Consider the following 20182-nt stretch of genomic DNA (forward strand, 5'->3'; position numbering starts at 1 on the left):
CACTTCTGTGCAATGCAGAATGATCCTGTGCAATGCAGGATGATCCTGTGCAGCACGGGACACTTCTGTGCAATGCAGAATGATCCTGTGCACTGCAGGACGATCCTGAGCAACTCCTGATGCTCCTGTGCAATGCAGAATGATCCTGTGCAATGCAGAATGATCCTGTGCAATGCAGGATGCTCCCGAGTGACATGGGACGATGCTGCGCAATGCAGGATGATCCTGTGCAGTGCAGAACGATCCTGTGCAGCACGGGATGATGCTGTGCAATGCAGACGATCCTGAGCAATGCAGGATGCTCCTGTGCAGCTCGGGATGCTTCTCTGCAATGCAGAATGATCCTGTGCGCTGCAGGACGATCCTGAGCAACTCATAATGATCCTGTGCAATGCAGGATGCTCCCGAGTAACATGGGACGATGCTGCACAACCCAGGATGATCCTGAGCAACTCAGGATCCTCCTGTGCAATGCAGGACAATCCTTTGCAATGCAGGATGATCCTGTGCAGCACAGGATGCTCCTGTGCAATGTAGGATGATCCTGTCCAATGCAGGATGGTCCTGTGCAACATGGGATGCTCCTGAGCAATGCAGGATGGTCCTGAGCAACATGGGATGCTCCTGTGCAATGCAGGATGGTCCTGAGCAACTCAAGATGCTCCTGTGCAATGCAGGATGCTCCTGTGCAATGCAGGATGATCCTGTGCAATGCAGGATGATCCTGTGCAGCACAGGATGATGCTGTGCAATGTAGAATGATCCTGTCCAATGCAGTATGGTCCTGAGCAACATGGGATGCTCCTGTGCAATGCAGGATGGTCCTGTGTAACATGGGATGCTCCTGAGCAATGCAGGATGATCCTGAGCAACTCAGGATCCTCCTGTGCAATGCAGGATGGTCCTGTGCAACGCAGGATGATCCTGTGCAGCACAGGATGATGCTGTGCAATGTAGGATGATCCTGTCCAATGCAGGATGGTCCTGAGCAACATGGGATGCTCCTGTGCAATGCAGGATGGTCCTGTGCATTGCAGGATGATCCTGTGCAACGCAGGATGGTCCTGTGCAATGCAGGATGATCCTGTGCAGCACAGGATGATGCTGTGCAATGTAGGATGATCCTGTCCAATGCAGGATGGTCCTGAGCAACATGGGATGCTCCTGAGCAATGCAGGATGGTCCTGAGCAACGCAGGATGATCCTGTGCAACGCAGGATGGTCCTGAGCAACTCAGGACAGGTCCCCCGGGAGCTTCACACTTCACACACGGCGATCGCCATAGAAACATGGGACCACCCAAGTGCACCAGGGACCCCCAGGACCACCCAACCGCACCAGGGACCCCCAGGACCACTCAACTGCACCAGGGACCCCTGGGACCACCCAACCACACCAGGGACCCCTGGACCACCCAGGACCAGGGGGTTCTTCACCACTTTGGGAACTTTTTGGAGGCGAAGCAGCCCCCGGGAGCTTCATCCTTCACACACGGCGATCGCTGTAGAAATATGGGACCACCCAACCGCAGCAGGGACCCCCAGGACCACTCAACTGCACCAGGGACCCCCGGGACCCCCCAGCTGCACCAGGGACCCCTGGACCACCGGGACCGGAGGGTTCTTCACCACTTTGGGAACTTTTTGGAGGCGAAGCAGCCCCCGGAAGCTTCACCCTTCACACACGGCGATCGCTGTAGAAATATGGGACCACCCAAGTGCACCAGAGACGCCCAGGACCACCCAACCACACCAGGGACCCCCAGGACCCCCCAGATGCACCAGGGCCCCCAGGACCACCCGGGACCAGGGGGTTCTTCACCACTTTGGGAACTTTTTGGAGGCGAAGCAGCCCCTAAGAGCTTCATCCTTCACACACGGCGATCGCCATAGAAACATGGGACCACCCAACCAGACCAGGGACCCCCAGGACCACCCAGGACCAGGGGGTTCTTCACCACTTTGGGAACTTTTTGGAGGCGAAGCAGCCCCTAAGAGCTTCATTCTTCACACACGGCGATCGCCATAGAAACATGGGACCACCCAACCAGACCAGGGACCCCTGGGACCACCCAACCACACCAGGGACCCCCGGACCACCCGGGGCCAGGAGGTTCTTCACCACTTTGGGAACTTTTTGGAGGCGAAGCAGCCCCTAAGAGCTTCATCCTTCACACACGGCGATCGCCATAGAAATATGGGACCACCCAACCACACCAGGGACCCCCGGGACCACCCAACCGCACCAGGGACCCCAGGACCACCTGGGACCAGGGGGTTCTTCACCACTTTGGGAACTTTCTAGAGGTGAAGCAGTCCCTGGGAGCTTCATCCTTCACACACGGCGATCGCTGTAGAAATATGGGACCACCCAACCACACCAGGGACCCCCAGGACCACCCAACTGCACCAGGGACCCCCAGACCACCCGGGGCTGGGGGGTTCTTCACCACTTTGGGAACTTTCTGGAGGCGAAGCAGCCCCTAAGAGCTTCATCCTTCACACACGGCGATCGCCATAGAAACATGGGACCACCCAACCACACCAGGGACCCCCAGGACCACCCAACCGCACCAGGGACCCCAGGACCACCTGGGACCAGGGGGTTCTTCACCACTTTGGGAACTTTCTGGAGGCGAAGCAGCCCCCGGAAGCTTCATCCTTCACACACGGCGATCGCTGTAGAAATATGGGACCACCCAACCGCACCAGGGACCCCTGGGACCACCCAACTGCACCAGGGACCCCTGGGACCACCCAACCACACCAGGGACCCCTGGACCACCCAGGACCAGGGGGTTCTTCACCACTTTGGGAAATTTTGGAGGCGAAGCAGCCCCCGGGAGCTTCACCCTTCACACACGGCGATCGCCGTAGAAATATGGGACCACCCAACCGCACCAGGGACCCCTGGGACCCCCCAGCTGCACCAGGGACCCCCGGACCACCCGGGACCAGGGGGTTCTTCACCACTTTGGGAACTTTCTGGAGGTGAAGCAGCCCCCGGGAGCTTCATCCTTCACACACGGCGATCGCCATAGAAATATGGGACCACCCAACCGCACCAGGGACCCCCAGGACCACCCAACTGCACCAGGGACCCCTGGGACCACCCAACCACACCAGGGACCCCTGGACCACCCGGGACCAGGGGGTTCTTCACCACTTTGGGAACTTTCTGGAGGCGAAGCAGCCCCCAGGAGCTTCATCCTTCACACACGGCGATCGCTGTAGAAATATGGGACCACCCAACCACACCAAGGACCCCCAGGACCACCCAGCTGCACCAGGGACCCCCAGGACCACCCAACCACACCAGGGACCCCCAGGACCACCCAGGACCAGGGGGTTTCTTCACCACTTTGGGAACTTTCTGGAGGTGAATCAGCCCCCAGGAGCTTCATCCTTCACACACGGCGATCGCCGTAGAAATATGGGACCACCCAACCACACCAGGGACCTCCGGGACCACCCAGCTGCACCAGGGACCCCAGGACCACCTGGGACCAGGGGGTTCTTCACCACTTTGGGAACTTTCTAGAGGTGAAGCAGCCCCTGGGAGCTTCATCCTTCACACACGGCGATCGCTGTAGAAATATGGGTCCACCCAACCACACCAGGGACCCCCAGGACCACCCAACTGCACCAGGGACCCCCGGGACCACCCAACCACACCAGGGACCCCTGGACCACCCGGGACCAGCGGGTTCTTCACCATTTTGGGAACTTTTTGGAGGCGAAGCAGCCCCTAAGATCTTCATTCTTCACACACGGCAATCGCCATAGAAATATGGGACCACCCAACCGCACCAGGGACCCCCAGGACCACCCAACCTCACCAGGGACCCCCAGGACCACCCAACCACACCAGGGACCCCTGGACCACCCGGGACCAGGGGGTTCTTCACCACTTTGGGAACTTTCTAGAGGTGAAGCAGCCCCCGGAAGCTTCATCCTTCACACACGGCGATCGCCATAGAAACATGGGACCACCCAAGTGCACCAGGGACCCCCAGGACCACCCAACTGCACCAGGGACCCCTGGGACCACCCAACTGCACCAGGGACCCCCGGGACCACCCAGGACCAGGGGGTTCTTCACCACTTTGGGAACTTTCTGGAGGTGAAGCAGCCCCCGGGAGCTTCATCCTTCACACACGGCGATCGCTGTAGAAATATGGGACCACCCAACCGCACCAGAGACCCCTGGGACCACCCAACCGCACCAGGGACCCCAGGACCACCTGGGACCAGGGGGTTCTTCACCACTTTGGGAACTTTCTGGAGGCGAAGCAGCCCCCGGAAGCTTCATCCTTCACACACGGCGATCGCCATAGAAATATGGGACCATCCAGTGGCACCAGGGACCCCCAGGACCACCCAGCTGCACCAGGGACCCCCAGACCACCCGGGGCTGGGGGGTTCTTCACCACTTTGGGAACTTTCTGGAGGCCAAGCAGCCCCCGGAGCGGGTGACAGCCCGTCGGTCTCCACGGCAACGGCGATTAAATATAACTCGCAGCGAGCGCGTTCCCCCCGGAGCCATCCATTCCCAGCGCCCTCCCCGCCGCCTCCCCTTTAATTTAAAAATTATCCGACGAAGCGGAAAGGGCCGAGCCGGAGCCTCCCCGAGCGGCCGGGGGCATCGAACCACGGGAAGGGGACGAGCGGACGCCGCGGAGGTCCCGGGGGACGCGGGGTGCACGTCCCCAAGCCCGCCAGCGTCCCCGAGCATCGGCGTCCCGCCAGCGAGGATGAGGATGGGGGATGCCCGACCAGCACCGTCGGCAACCGGCGCTGCTCCTTGCCCCGGCTGCTCCGCCACCGGGAGCGAAGCCGATCCCACCCCGGTCACGGCCGAATGTGGGGTGCGAAATCGGGGGGAGCATCTCCAGGCGGGATGCGGGGATGGTGCCGGATCGGCCGGGTCGGAGCGCTCGGAGGAGCTGGCAGGGTTCTGGTGTATGAACCATGGCCGAACCCAGCGTTGGCAGCCTTTGAATCCCAGCATGGCGGGGGTTGGAAGGGACCCCTGGGGGTCACCCACCCAACCCCCTGCCCAAGCAGCGTCACCCAGAGCAGGGGGCACAGCACCGCAGCCAGGGGGGCTGGAATATCTCCAGAGAAGGAGACTCCACAGCCTCCCTGGGCAGCCTGGGCCAGGGCTCCGGCACCCTCAGAGGGAAGAAGTTCTTCCTCGGGTTCAGCTGGAGCTTCCTCTGCTCCAGTTTGTGCCCGTTGCCCCTTGTCCTGGCGCTGGGCACCACTGCAAAGAGTCTGGCCCCGTCCTCCTGACCCCCACCCTGCAGATATTTAGAGGCATTTCAAAGGTCCCCTCTCAGCCTTCTCTTCTCCAGGCTGAACAAGCCCAGCTCCCTCAGCCTCTCCTCGCAGGAGAGATGCTCCAGTCCCCTCCTCATCCTCGCAGCCCTCCGCTGGGCTCTCTCCAGTAGCTCCTCATCTTTCTGGAACTGGGGAGCCCAGCACTGGACCCAGCACTGCAGATGGGGCCTCCCCAGGGCAGAGCAGAGGGGCAGGAGAACCTCCCTCGCCCTGCTGCCCACACTCCTCCTCATGCACCCCAGGATCCCATCGGCCTTCTGGGCACCCAGGGCACGCTGCTGGCTCCTGGTCACCCTGTCGTCCCCCAGCACTCCCAGTCCCTCTCCGCAGAGCTGCTCTCCAGCAGCTCAGCCCCAGCCTGTGCTGGTGCCTGGGGTTGTTCCTCCCCAGGGGCAGGACCCTGCCCTTGCCCTGGTTGAACCTCATCAGGTTCCTCTCTGCCCAGCTCTCCAGCCTGTCCAGGGCTCGCTGGATGGCAGCACAGCCTGCTGGTGTGTCCACCACTGCTCCCAGTTCTGTGTCACCAGCAAACTTGCTGAGGGTACGCTCTCACTCTTCATCCAGGTCACTGATGAAGAAGTTGAACAAGACTGGGCCCAGTACTGACCCCTGGGGACACCACTGGTTCCAGGCCTCCAACCAGACTCAGCGCCGCTGATGCCAACCCTCTGAGCTCTGCCCTTCAGCCAGTTCTCAACCCACCTCACCGACCGCTCCTCCAGCCCACACCTCCTGAGCTTCCCTAGGAGGATGTGATGGAAACCAGAAATATTTCCATCTCTCTAAATTCCTCCTCCCGAGCACGTGGGAGTTTTATTGCTTCTTAAAATTTTCACGTCTCCGTCGCAGGCGAGGGGGGGGAGTCTCATCTCCCCGTCTTTCGCAGCTGACTTTAAGAATGGTTAATTATAAATACGACTCCGTGACTATTTATACGCGCCCGCACGCGGAGAAGGACAGGTTTAGGACACGCTTCCCACACGGCAGGAGCCAGCACGGAGCGGGGCTGTGGACCACGAGGAGCAGGCACTGGTGGAACTGGGGGGACCTGGACGGGCTGGCTGTGTCCCACAGACCAGGAGGAGCAGGCACTGGTGGGACTGGGGAGGCCCTGGACGGGCTGGCTGTGTCCCACAGACCACGAGGAGCAGGCACTGGTGGGACTGGGGGGCCCTGGACGGGCTGGCTGTGTCCCACAGACCACGAGGAGCAGGCACTGGTGGGACTGGGGGGCCCTGGACGGGCTGGCTGTGTCCCACAGACCAGGAGGAGCAGGCACTGGTGGGACTGGGGGGCCCTGGACGGGCTGGCTGTGTCCCACAGACCACGAGGAGCAGGCACTGGTGGGACTGGGGAGGCCCTGGACGGGCTGGCTGTGTCCCACAGACCACGAGGAGCAGGCACTGGTGGGACTGCGGAGGCCCTGGATGGGCTGGCTGTGTCCCACAGACCACGAGGAGCAGGCACTGGTGGGACTGGGGGGACCTGGACGGGCTGGCTGTGTCCCACAGACCACGAGGAGCAGGCACTGGTGGGACTGGGGAGGCCCTGGACGGGCTGGCTGTGTCCCACGGACCACGAGGAGCAGGCACTGGTGGGACTGGGGGGACCTGGACGGGCTGGCTGTGTCCCACAGACCACGAGGAGCAGGCACTGGTGGGACTGGGGAGGCCCTGGACGGGCTGGCTGTGTCCCACAGACCACGAGGAGCAGGCACTGGTGGGACTGGGGAGGCCCTGGATGGGCTGGCTGTGTCCCACAGACCAGGAGGAGCAGGCACTGGTGGGACTGGGGGGACGCTGGATGGGCTGGCTGTGTCCCACAGACCACGAGGAGCAGGCACTGGTGGGACTGGGGAGGCCCTGGATGGGCTGGCTGTGTCCCACAGACGACGAGGAGCAGGCACTGGTGGGACTGGGGAGGCCCTGGACGGGCTGGCTGTGTCCCACAGACCACGAGGAGCAGGCACTGGTGGGACTGGGGGGGCCCTGGATGGGCTGGCTGTGTCCCACAGACGACGAGGAGCAGGCACTGGTGGGACTGGGGGGCCCTGGACGGGCTGGCTGTGTCCCACAGACCACGAGGAGCAGGCACTGGTGGGACTGGACAAATATTCCCGCGGTGGGAGCGGCGAGAGTCGCTGCGGACGGACCCCGCGGTGTTTTTATCGCCGGGCGCCATCAATTTATGCGCTTATTGAATTTTTCATAACCAAGTTTGTCAACGACCGGCGTTCGGGGTCGTCCTTCACGCGCGGTTATCGCCATGGAAACAGGAGCGGGCGATGAAGCGTCCCCACGTCCTCCCCCCGTCGCGGGATCCGGCCGCGAGCCAACGCCGGCACCGGGCTTCCCCGTCGTGACACGCGGCCCGGTGACGCGCTGCCGCTGCGGAGAGGGACTGGGAGTGCTGGGGGACGACAGGGTGACCAGGAGCCAGCAGCGTGCCCTGGGTGCCAAGAAGGCCGATGGGATCCTGGGGTGCATGAGGAGGAGTGTGGGCAGCAGGGCGAGGGAGGTTCTCCTGCCCCTCTGCTCTGCCCTGGGGAGGCCCCATCTGCAGTGCTGGGTCCAGTGCTGGGCTCCCCAGTTCCAGAAAGATGAGGAGCTACTGGAGAGAGTCCAGCGCAGGGCTGCGAGGATGAGGAGGGGACTGGAGCATCTCTGCTGCGAGGAGAGGCTGAGGGAGCTGGGCTTGTTCAGCCTGGAAAAGAGAAGGCTGCAAGGGGACCTTGGAAATGCCTCTAAATATCTGCAGGGTGGGGGTCAGGAGGACGGGGCCAGACTCTTTGCAGTGGTGCCCAGCGACAGGACAAGGGGCAACGGGCACAAACTGGAGCAGAGGAAGCTCCAGCTGAAGATGAGGAAGAACTTCTTCCCTCTGAGGGTGACGGAGCCCTGGCCCAGGCTGCCCAGGGAGGCTGTGGAGTCTCCTTCTCTGGAGATATTCCAGCCCCGGCTGGACGCGGTGCTGTGCCCCCTGCTCTGGGTGACCCTGCTTGGGCAGGGGGTTGGGTGGGTGACCCACAGAGGGCCCTGCCAACCCCGACCATGCTGGGATTCTGTGGCACCTTCCAACGCCCGGGCTCCGCTCCGAGGCGAAGTCTCGGCTGAAACACGCACCGCCAGCAGGACTGCTTCGCTGGGGGAACCCTGCAGTTTTTGTAGGACCTACCGAAACCGCTGCGCTCTGCGCATCCCTGCTCCCCGGAGCGCCCGCCGGCACCTCCATCAGCGCAGCCGCACATCCTCGTCCCCACACGTCCCTGGGGGGGGTCCCACAGCCCTGCAGCCCCCTCCCCTGCCCACGCGACGCTCCTGGGGGTCACCGCCTGCTCCCCGGATCGGGTGGAGGAGGGTGTCCACCCCGGCACCTCGGCACAGCAGGGTCAGCATCCCAGCGTCCCCGCAAACCCCACCGGGGTGCGGGGAGAGGAGCAGCACCACCAGCCCCCCCGCAGCACCCGAACCCTCCGCTCAGCTCCAATTAACGCCCCCCAGTCCAATTAACCCCCCCCCTCGAAAGCCGACGCGCTGGCAGCACCCTGTGAGCGTTACCCTCACCCGCAGCCCCGCCGGGACGCGGGGACCGTGCACCCAAGTGGGCGAGGACCCCCGCACCCAGGCAGGCAGCGGCGGGGGGGCCGGATCCGGCGCGGGGCGCGGGGTGCGGGGCTCACCTGCGAGGAGGAAGGTGATGAGGCAGGTTTCCTTTGGCATGAAGAGCTTCAGCCGGGAGCCGCTGAAGACGTATTCCACCACGGCCTCGGAGCGGCCGGCGCGCTGCAGGAAGGGCAGGAACTGCTTCGCCTTCTGGGTGTCCTGGGGAAGGGGGGAAAAAGGGGGGGGGGTCAGGGTGGGGGTGTCCTGGATGCGCAGGGACCCGCTGGCACCCCGATGTCCCTCGCCACGGGCTCGGCGCCTGGATTGGTGTCGCCCGCCCGGTGCCGGCCGCGGAGCGATGCGGGATGCGGGGATCCGACGTCTCCCAGCCGGGATGGACCCCGCACCCCACGCCGGCACCCACGTCCCGGGGGCACCGGCTCCGACCGCGCCAGCAGGCAGGAGCAGGCAGGAGCAGGCAGCCTGGATCCTGCCCCATCCCTCCCTTCCACACCGGAGCAGTCCGAGACTCCCGGTGCCTCCCGCTCCCCTCCCGCAGAAATTCATCGGTGGGCTCCGGAGCTGGCGCTCGCGGGCACGGCCGGAGGCAGGAGCTGCTCCACGGCCGGGGCTGGAGCGGGGCTTGATAACTTTGATGAAGCTCCACGCGAGGCGGTGGAAAGGCGTGGGAAGGGGCTCGGCTGGGGAGGCGGCGAGTAAATCCCCGGAGCAGAGGCCGGGATCCAGGGCAGGAGGGGGAAGGAGCTGGAATCTGCCGGAAGAGGAGCCGGAGCCGCTCCCGGAGCGGGCTCCACGATGGCAAATCCTCCAGGGATGGGTGATCCATGGCACCGGGAGCCGGAGGAGCTGGAGCTGCTCCCAGAGTGGGCTCTATGCTGGCAAATCCCCCAGGGATGGGCGACCCGTGGCACTGGGAGACGGAGCCGCTGCCGGAGCGGGCTCCACGATGGCAAATCCTCCAGAGATGGGCGACCCATGGCACCAGGAGCCGGAGCTGCTCCCAGAGCAGGCTCCACGATGGCAAATCCTCCGGGGATGGGTGACCCATGGCACCGGGAGCCGGAGGAGCCGGAGCCGCTCCCGGAGCGGGCTCCACAACGGCAAATCCTCCGGGGATGGGCGACCCGTGGCACCGGGAGCCGGAGGCACTCCCGGAGCGGGCTCTACGCTGGCAAATCCCCCAGGGATGGGTGATCCATGGCACCAGGAGCCGGAGCCGCTCCCGGAGCGGGCTCCACGATGGCAAATCCTCCAGGGATGGGTGATCCATGGCACCGGGAGCCGGAGGAGCCGGAGCCGCTCCCGGAGCGGGCTCCACGCTGGCAAATCCTCCGGGGTTGGGTGACCCGTGGCACCGGGAGCCGGAGCCGCTCCCGGAGCGGGCTCCACGCTGGCAAATCCTCCAGGGATGGGTGACCCATGGCACTGGGAGCTGGAGCCGCTCCCGGAGCGGGCTCCACGATGGCAAATCCCCCAGGGATGGGCAACCCGTGGCACCGGGAGCCGGAGGAGCCATCGCCGTGTGGCTATGCCCGCGGCAGCCGATCTGCGCCCCGCAGCCACTCCAGGCATCGAGCGGGCGCAGCTCTCAGCAGTCCCCATGTCCCCAAGCTGCCTTCCTCCAGCTTCGGCACGGGCACCATCATCTGCCTCGCCGGTGCTTCAGCACCTTTCTCCCAGACCCTGCGGGTCCCTCTGAGGGTGACGGAGCACTGGAACAGGCTGCCCAGGGAGGTTGTGGAGTCTCCTTCTCTGGAGATATTCAAGACCCGCCTGGACAAGGTCCTGTGCAGCCTGATGTAGGTGACCCTGCTTCAACAGAGGGGTTGGACTGGGTGACCCACAGAGGTCCCTTCCAACCCCTACTATTCTGTGATTCTGTGATTCTGTGGGTGCCGACCACACGGCCCCGGCCACGCACCAGCACTCGAGCAGCACCTCCGCGCCGACGTCCCCGCTCTCCTTCGCTGCACCCACCCACTCCGTCCAGCCATGGAGGGGTCCCAGGCAAAGCCAACCCCCACCAGGACCCCAGCCGGGGTGGGGTTGGCAGGCAAAGCCCCCCCGAAACCCCATGGCACTGTACAGTCACGATTTGATGAGCTGAAGGGAGAGAAAAAAATAAAAAGGTGCAAGGAGCCCACCGCGGGGTGGGCTGCGCTGCTCCGGGCCAAAAGCGGGCGATGGGGGAACCCCCTGACTCCCCCGAGCGGGTGGAGGCAGCGAGGAAGAGCTCGGCGCTGAAGATCGGCCCCGCGAGCCGGCTGCCGTCAGCATCGGCAGGAGGAGGCAGCGGCGTCGGAACCTTAAAAATGGATCCTAAAATCCCACCGGGATTCGCGGCTCCTCCGCAGAAGAGGGGCCGGGACGTGGCAGCGCCCGTCGGCGCCGCGGGATAACGAGCGGAGAGCGGCGATTCCCGCGTGGAGAAGCCGGAGCCCATCGAGGGGGGTTCGGTGTCACGGCTGCTTCGTGGTGCGGGAACGAGCCGAGCATCCCACTCTTCATCATCTTTGAGCTGCTCTCCATCATCTTTGAGAGGTCCTGGAGGACAGGAGAGGTGCCCGAGGACTGGAGAAAGGCCAGTGTCACGCCAGTCTTCAAGAAGGGCAAGAAGGAGGAGCCAGGGAACTACAGGCCTGTCAGCCTCACCTCCATCTCGGGAAAGGTGATGGAGCAGCTTATCCTGGAGGCCATCATCAAGAAAGTGGAGGAAAAGAAGGTTCTCAGGAGTAGTCAGCATGGATTCACCAAGGGGAGATCAAGACTGACCAATCTGATGTGAAGTCTCCTTCTCTGGAGATATTCAAGACCCACCTGGACAAGGTCCTCTACAGCCTGCTGTAGGCGACCCTGCTTCAGCAGGGGGTTGGACTGGGTGACCCACAGAGGTCCCTTCCGACCCCTACCATTCTGTGATTCTGTGATCCCGCACCGCTGGCCCCAGCTCTGGCCGGGACCCAGCGGATGCCTCGGGGACAGCCGGACACAGGCGCCGTGGTTCGGAGGGGACGGAGATGAGGAGCTCCTGGACCTGCTGCTTCTCCTGGATCCACTCTCCAGGGCCGGTGACCCGGCTCGGCACAGGACAGCCAGGTCCCAGCTCTTCAAGGGGCAACGGGCACAAACTGGAGCAGAGGAAGCTCCAGCTGAACCCGAGGAAGAACTTCTTCCCTCTGAGGGTGACGGAGCCCTGGCCCAGGCTGCCCAGAGGGGCTGGGGAGTCTCCTTCTCTGGAGATATTCCAGCCCCGGCTGGACGTGGTGCTGTGCCCCCTGCTCTGGGTGACCCTGCTTGGGCAGGGGGTGGGACTGGGGGACCCCCAGGGGTCCCTGCCAACCCCGACCATGCTGGGATTCTGTGATTCCCTTGCCAAGCTCAGCTCCAGCCGTGCCTTGGCCCTCCTGACCCCATCCCTAGACAACCGGGCAGCGTCCCGGTACTCTTCCCAGGATCCCTGTCCCTGTGTCCACCACCTGGCCGTTGCCTTCTTGCCTTTGAGTTTGACCAGCAGGTCTTGGCTCATCCATGCTGGTTTCTTGCCTTCCTTGTCTGACTTCTTACACCTTCCAGACTTCCCGAAGCCTGGAGCATTCCATGGGGTTGGTGGGACCCAAGGGCAGGACCCGGCACTTGGCCTGGTTGAACCTCATAGAGTTGACCTTGGCCCATCGATCCAGCCTGTCCAGATCGATGCTCCCATCGTGGGGACATCATGGGACGTGCCTGCACGGGGACACGGTGACGGAGGCTCTCGGTTCTGCTGGACACAGGGGAGCGCGTGCCGGCGGCCGGGAGGCATCACCGGATAAATTCGGATGGGGAAGAGGAGCAGCGCATCTCCACCGCCCCGGCGTCCGCCCACCCCGGCTGCGCCGAGCCTCAGCGCCCACCTTCACCCCCTGCCACCCAGCTGGCAGCTCGGGCTCCTGCCGCTGTCCCTGGGGGGGGTGAAGCGGCGCTTCCAGGGCATGAACCCCCCGACACCCCCAGCCCACACCTTTTCGGGTCCCCCCCCCCCGATTCATGACAGACCGGGGTGTCCCACCGCGCTGCTGCCGGCTCCCACCCAGGTGGCATCACCCCCATCGCTATTATTTCAGCACTTGAAGCATTTAATTAGCTGGGAATTGAAGGAAAATGATGCATAAATACAGCGAGGAGAAGGAAAAAAAACAAAACCAAACCATCATCCTAACTCCACTTTCATGTGAAGCTCTGCCAATTATGCAAAATTATTCAAGGACTTTTGACAAGGACAGGAGGTTTTCCGGCAGCCGGGCTGCCGCGCGCTTGCCCGCGCTCTCGTGCCGGAGCGCGAGGTAACGGGCGCCGCGAGCCAGCGTGGGGCTGCATCGCGGCCACGCGTCCCTCTCTGCTTTTTCTCTCTTTTTTTTGGGGGGGATTTTTCTTGTCTGCAGCATCGTGGGTCCATAAAGAGGGACGCTGCTTCCCTTTGCCAAGCGGGGAACGCAGGGTGAGGATGAGGATGGGACTTGGGGTGTCGGCGGGGAACGGGATGCTCCCGGGATGCAGCAGCCACGGGATGGCCCAAACCACGAGAAGGTGGCACTGCCCAGCAGGAGCCGGAGCGGGAGGACAGGAGGTTGGGCTGGAGCTGGGAAAACCGGGCCGAATCCTGCGTTTGAGCTCATTCCCCGAATTCCGCACGCTGGTTGCTCGGGAATGGGGAAGGCAGAGCTGGGGACCGGCAGCTCGACCGGGTGGGGACGGAGCTGATGACCCAGGGACGAGGACGCGGTGGTGGATGTGGACAGCACAGGCTGACATCCGTGGGTGAGGGATGCGCTGAAGCCACCCCACGGGATGCACCATGGGTCAGGGTTGGGGACCAAGGCAGGGTGGCACTGAGGGTCCTGTGCCCACCCTGTCACCGCGACCTGGAAGGCCAAACCGCCCAAAAGCCCGTGTTGTCCTGACACCGCTGGCACCGTACTGGCACCAGTGCTGTTTATGGTCTTCACCAATGACCTGGATGGTGGGATCAAGAGCACCCTCAGCGAGTTTGCCGGTGACACCAAGCTGAGTGGGGCAGCCGAGATGCCTGAGGGTCGGGATGGCATCCAGAGGGACCTGGATAACCTGGAGAGGTGGGACCATGCCAACCTCAGGAGGTTCAATGAGGCCAAGGGCAGGGTCCTGCACCTGGGTGGGGGCAACCCCAAGCACAGATCCAGGCTGGGGGTGAAGGGATGGGGAGCAGCCCCGAAGAGAAGGACTTGGGGGTGCTGGGGGTGAGGAGCTGGACACGACCCGGCAGCGTGCGCTGGCAGCCCCGAAGGCCAACGGTGCCCTGGGCTGCATCCCCAGCAGCGTGGGCACAGGGTGAGGGGGGGGATTCTGCCCCTCTGCCCCGCTCTGCTGAGACCCCCCGGGAGTCCTGCGCCCAGCGTCCTTGTCCCCCCCTGGAGGGGCTGTGACAAGGGGTGATGGGACAAGCAGTGATGGGACAAGGGGTGATGGGACAAGGGGTGATGGCTTTAGGCTGAAAGAGGGGAGATTTAGCTCAGATCTAGGGCAGAAATTGTCTCCAAGAAGAGTGGTGAAACCCTGGCCCAGGCTGCCTGGAGAGGCGGTCGAAGCCCCCTCCCTGGGAACACCCCAGGCCAGGTTGGACGGGGCTTGGAGCACCCCTAAATATCGCTTTCCCCCCCAAAACCCAGCCCAGCGCAGCGCTGGAGGGGCTCCGGTTTGGTGCCGACAGCAACGCGCAGCCTCCCACCGCCCCGAGCCCCGCGGGACCCCCGGGCGCGGGCGCTCGCCGAGATTAGAACAGGTTAACAAATCTTCACCAAAGCGGTGATGTATTAGCCTCATTTTGTTCCCTCTCCCACCCAGCTCCAAGCCTTCTGCTCACTGAGTTAATTGAGTTACGGGGCTCCTAACGAGCCCGGCGGCAGCACGGCCCCACCGGGACAGGGGCCAGGGGGCTCGGAGCAGGGACACCCCCGCATCCCACCACCACCCGTTTGCCTCACTCTTCGCAGGCAATCACCCAGGACGTGATTTTTAAAAGCCAAAAAGGCAGCCGAGCCCCGGGGAGCCGGCAGCTCTGCCGCGGGGGTGTCTGCAGGAGTGGGTGCCGGCACGGGCAGCACCCTTCCCCGTGCCCCATCCGGTGGGGACCCCACGACGACGAGCAATCTCCATCTCGTACGGGCAGCGGACACCGCTGCGGACCCCAGCGATTCAAAGCAGGGCGGGAGGCTCGTGTGGGCAGGAATCGGGGTGCTCAGGATGGCGCAGGAATTGGGGTGCCCAGGACGGCGCAGGAATCGGGGTGCCCAGGATGGCGCAGGAATCGGGGTGCCCAGGACGGCGCAGGAATCGGGGTGCCAGGATGGCACAGGAATCGGGGTGCCAGGACGGCGCAGGAATCGGGGTGCCAGGATGGCACAGGAATCGGGGTGCCCAGGACGGCACAGGAATCGGGGTGCCCGGATGGCGCAGAAATCGGGGTGCCCAGGACGGCGCAGGAATCAGGGTGCCAGGACGGCACAGGAATCGGGGTGCCCAGGACGGCGCAGGAATCAGGGTGCCAGGATGGCACAGGAATCAGGGTGCCCAGGATGGCGCAGGAATCGGGGTGCCAGGACGGTGCAGGAATCGGGGTGCCCAGGACGGCACAGGAATCGGGGTGCCAGGATGGCACAGGAATCAGGGTGCCCAGGATGGCACAGGAATCAGGGTGCCCAGGACGGCGCAGGAATCGGGGTGCCAGGACAGCGCAGGAATCAGGGTGCCCAGGACGGCGCAGGAATCAGGGTGCCCAGGACGGCACAGGAATCGGGGTGCCAGGATGGCACAGGAATCGGGGTGCCAGGACAGTGCAGGAATTGGGGTGCCAGGACGGCACAGGAATCGGGGTGCCAGGACGGCGCAGGAATTGGGGTGCCCAGGACGGAGCTCTGTCCCCCCGAGGACGCAGAGGACCTTCTCAAGAAGCCTTGAGATCCCAACCCAGGATGGGCGCACGGACGCAGCTCCGATCTGCTGCTTTCCGAACGCGGTAAAACCCTGCGGCGCGGCGGGGTCCCCTTCGCCCCCGATGCTCCGGGTTACGCCAGCGCGAGGCACGCGCTGAGACCTCCCCAGTTCCCCCCCAGAGAAGAGAAACCCTCGGAGAAATCTCATCTCACCCTTTCAGGGTGCACTGGGGGTGACGACCAGCTTCTGCGGTGGCACCTGGGGGGCCACCGGCCCTGGCAGAGGAGGTCGGGCTGCCCTACGCCCAGCGACGCGTCCCGGCTGCTCCGGCAGACCCCGGCATTGCCGGCGGGCAGGGGTCGTGCCTGCGGGATTCCCGCACATCCCGCACGCAACGAGCGGGACCATGGGCCGGGCACCCAGCACCGCTCCGGCTCTGCTCCATGCACCCCATCCCGGGAAACCACCTCGCCCGCGGCGCAGCAAGGTCCTTACCCCGGAGATGTCGGCCACCCGGTGAATCGGCACCTCCTTCTTGCTGTGCAGCCCTTTGCCATTCTTGATCGCCCTGCAAAAGAGAGGTGGCACGAGCCGTCAGCGCCCACCGTGGTGGCTCGAAGGGCCAGCGTTGCCCCCCGTGCCCACCCAGGGACAGATCGGCTCATTAGCCCGCTAACCCCAATTAGCGGCCTTTGGCAGCTCACCTGGGCTCAGGTACCCGATCAGAGGGGCCACTCAGCCCCTCCATCACCCAACTAAAGGCCTTTGCTCCCCGCACAAAGGGAGGGAAAGAGAGGTGGCACGAGCCATCAGCGCCCACTGCGGTGGCTGGAAGGGCCGGCGTTGCCCCCCGTGCCCACCCAGGGACAGATCGGCTCGTTAGCCCGCTAACCCCAATTACACCTGGGCTCAGGTACCCGATCAGAGTGGCCACTCGGCCCCTCCATCACCCAGCTAAAGGCCTTCGCTCCCCGCACAAAGGGAGGGAAAGAGAGGTGGCACGAGCTGTCAGCGCCCGCCGTGGCAGCTGGAAATGCTGGTGTTGCCCCACGTGCCCACCCAGGGACAGATCGGCTCGTTAGCCCGCTAACCCCAATTACACCTGGGCTCTGGTACCGGATCAGAGTGGCCACGCGGCCCCTCCATCACCCAACTAAAGGCCTTTGCTCCCCGCACAAAGGGAGGGAAAGAGAGGTGGCACGAGCTGTCAGCGCCCGCCGTGGCAGCTGGAAATGCTGGTGTTGCCCCCCGTGCCCACCCAGGGACAGATCGGCTCGTTAGCCCGCTAACCCCAATTACACCTGGGCTCTGGTACCCGATCAGAGGGGCCACTCAGCTCCTCCATCACCCAACTAAAGGCCTTTGCTCCCCGCACAAAGGGAGGGAAAGAGAGGTGGCACGAGCCATCAGCGCCCACCACGGCAGCTGGAAGGGCCGGCGTTGCCCCCCGTGCCCACCCAGGGACAGATCGGCTCGTTAGCCCGCTAACCCCAATTACACCTGGGCTCTGGTACCGGATCAGAGTGGCCACTCGGCCCCTCCATCACCCAACTAAAGGCCTTTGCTCCCCGCACAAAGGGAGGGAAAGAGAGGTGGCACGAGCCATCAGCGCCCACTGCGGCGGCTGGAAGGGCCGGCGTTGCCCCCCGTGCCCACCCAGGGACAGATCAGCTCGTTAGCCCGCTAACCCCAATTACACCTGGGCTCTGGTACCCGATCAGAGTGGCCACGCAGCCCCTCCATCACCCAACTAAAGGCCTTTGCTCCCCGCACAAAGCGAGGGATCAAGGGGAAGGCAAGTGCCCCGGCGAGACGTGAAATTAATACCCGCTTCTTTCAGCGCTTCATCACGTGAAACGTTTTAAATGCAAAACACGCCGCGAACGCTCCAATTCTAATGGAAATCAGGTTAAAATAATCCAGAGGCGATAAGGAGCCGGAACGAAGCAATGCCACACACGGAGGGCACCAGATCCGACACCGGACCCGGTTCTGCAGCGGCGGTGCCGAGCCAGCTCGGGTGCCGGCTGCCGTGCCGGCCGTGCCTGGGGACAGGGGTGCAGCGCCGGGATGGGATCGACCCCCCGGACCCGGCCACGGAGGGGATTAGTGACGCTGCTCTTGGCAGAGCCACCGCCATCGGGCTCATGGCCGAGCACCGCGGCCACAGAGCAGAGCCCGGCACCGCGGCGTTGCCGAACCTCACCCCGGCACCCGCAGTGCACCCGGGCTGTCGCCCCGGGCTGTCGACCCGGCGGCAGCTTGCGTCGGTTTTCACGCCGCTCACGGCCGGGCTGGCTGGCTGCCGGCGCGGGAGCGAGCGGAGGCAGCGGCGGGCGAGAAGGCGGCGCGGGTTCGATAGAGCTCCGTCCCCTGACAGGTTTGTCCTTTTCCAGCTTCCAAAGGCCAAGCTCATTTTTCCGGAGCAGGAGCCAGCGGGGAGCTGCCGCCCGTGCCGGGGTGAATGTGCCTGGCACAGCCACGGTGACCTCCCGAAGCCGCTCGCCAGCCCGACGCTTGGATTTTGGGGGGGTTGGGGCTTTTTTTTTCTTAGCCCCTCAGCAGCGGGGTGGTGAATCCACCCCAAGCTGGGCTGGAAACCAAGTCCCTGACTCACATCACCCAGAGGATGCCGTGCCCTCAGCTCGGGGTCGCCAGCGCCCGCCGCCGCGCCAGGCAGCGACTTCGGCTCATCCCAAGGGATGCCCGGAGCCGGAGACATCCCCGGCAAGGCCAACCCTGCTTTCTCAGCGCTTTCTTTCCCCCCCAAGTGGGGGGGCAGCTGGCAGGAGCTCGCCCCCCTCGCACCCCCTTTCATCCCCACGCTACGCGATGCTCCCGCGATTCAAGCGACGAGCTACCGCACCCCGCGGTCCCCCAGATCCCCCCCGAATCCCCGCGGGCACAGGTCCTCGGGCTCCCGCGGCCGCCGGGGAACGAAAGCTCCGTATTTTTCGAGGCTACTCAATAGCTGCTCCCAGGGAGGAGGCACGGATTTGCTCAGAGTGGACCGCGACGATAACAAAAATACAAGGGGAGAAATTCAAAGGCTCCGCCGAGGCTTTGCGCAGCAATCAATTTGCTGAGCTGGATCATTCGAGGAGCTGTCTGGAAGAAGCCGACCTGTTAAATCAGCAAAAGGATTTCTTCTTTCTCCCTCGCCCTGCTTCGAGACGCCCCTCCCCGCTCAGCGCTGCACCCAGGGATAAGTGGCTGGGCCAAAAATAGCTTTTCTTTTTTTCAGGAAAACAGCTCTTTTCCCCCCGGTTCGGAAGAAAGACAAAGTTAAACAAGCGCCGTAACGCCCGGCAGGCTGGAAGCCGGAGCAAGGGCAGCCAGGGATGCTCGTCCTTGTGCCACATCGGGACGTGGGCGGTGTGACGGTCCCCCCCTGGGGATGAGGCCACCCCGGGCACGAGCTCCGTGTCCCCGCAGCAGGGTTTTGCCACGGGGGAGCAGGAGAAGGCTGGGGCAGGCGAGGATGCTGCCGGAGGCTGGCGGGGCGGCACGGCATCAGCGCGTGGTCCCGGAGCTGCCCCTCGCTGGGAAGCGGGGCTGGGGGACGCAGGGAGGGCACGCGCCCGCTCCGGGAAACCGTGGTGGGATGGGAAAGCTGGTCACCCCCTTTCTGAACCCCCCCACGGAGCAGGCACCGACAGCTCGGTCCCGGGAGATCCGACCTCGGCCTTGGCTAAAGAGCCAGGAAGGTGAAAGGGGTTTTGCAAGTCAAACTGCTCCAAGCCCCCCTCCACCGAGAGTTCCAGGGACCCCAATCCCGCCCCGAATCTCCCGTTCCCTTCAGGAGCCTGCTCCTGCCCCCCCAGCATCGCCCCAGAGCTGCCACCCTGCAGCTGGGGACATCCCCATGTCCAGGACAGCCGAGCATCCCGATATTGGGGGTGTCAGAGCTTCCTGGTACTCAGGACATCGGAGCACCCCAATATTCAGGATATCCGAGCACCCCAATATTCAGGATATCCAAGCTCGAGCTCCCTGCCCGCCCGGAGCGTGGCCGTGGGCTCCATCCGTGGCACTGACGGTCGGACTTGATGATTTCCGCTGTCTTTTCCAACCTTCATGATTCTCTGACTCTACGCTCCACCACATCCAACCGCGGGCATCCCGGTGCCCGGCTGGACGATCGCCCACGCCGGAGCGCTCCGAGATGCCGATTTAATGCCAGGCACATCCTCTTTGCCAAAGGCACATCCCCGGAGGCCCCGAGCAATCCGCCGGCCGCCGATCCCACGCCACGGCGGGGGTGCGAGG

General features: G+C 64.2%; 1 protein-coding gene across 1 annotated transcript in view; it reads right to left on the reverse strand.

The window, feature by feature from the left end:
* Positions 1–20182, reverse strand: part of LOC142362332 (staphylococcal nuclease domain-containing protein 1-like) — a 119189-nt gene that overhangs the window by 15901 nt on the left and 83106 nt on the right. Inside the window, exons 14-15 of the mRNA XM_075429571.1 lie at positions 16409–16481; positions 9022–9163 (exon numbers count right to left, since the gene is read on the reverse strand). Of these exons, the coding sequence (XP_075285686.1) occupies positions 9022–9163; positions 16409–16481 (215 nt within the window). The remainder of the gene's footprint in view (positions 1–9021; positions 9164–16408; positions 16482–20182) is intronic.

Source organism: Opisthocomus hoazin, chromosome 8 (genome assembly GCF_030867145.1).
Source record: "Opisthocomus hoazin isolate bOpiHoa1 chromosome 8, bOpiHoa1.hap1, whole genome shotgun sequence".
Lineage (NCBI taxonomy): Eukaryota > Metazoa > Chordata > Aves > Opisthocomiformes > Opisthocomidae > Opisthocomus > Opisthocomus hoazin.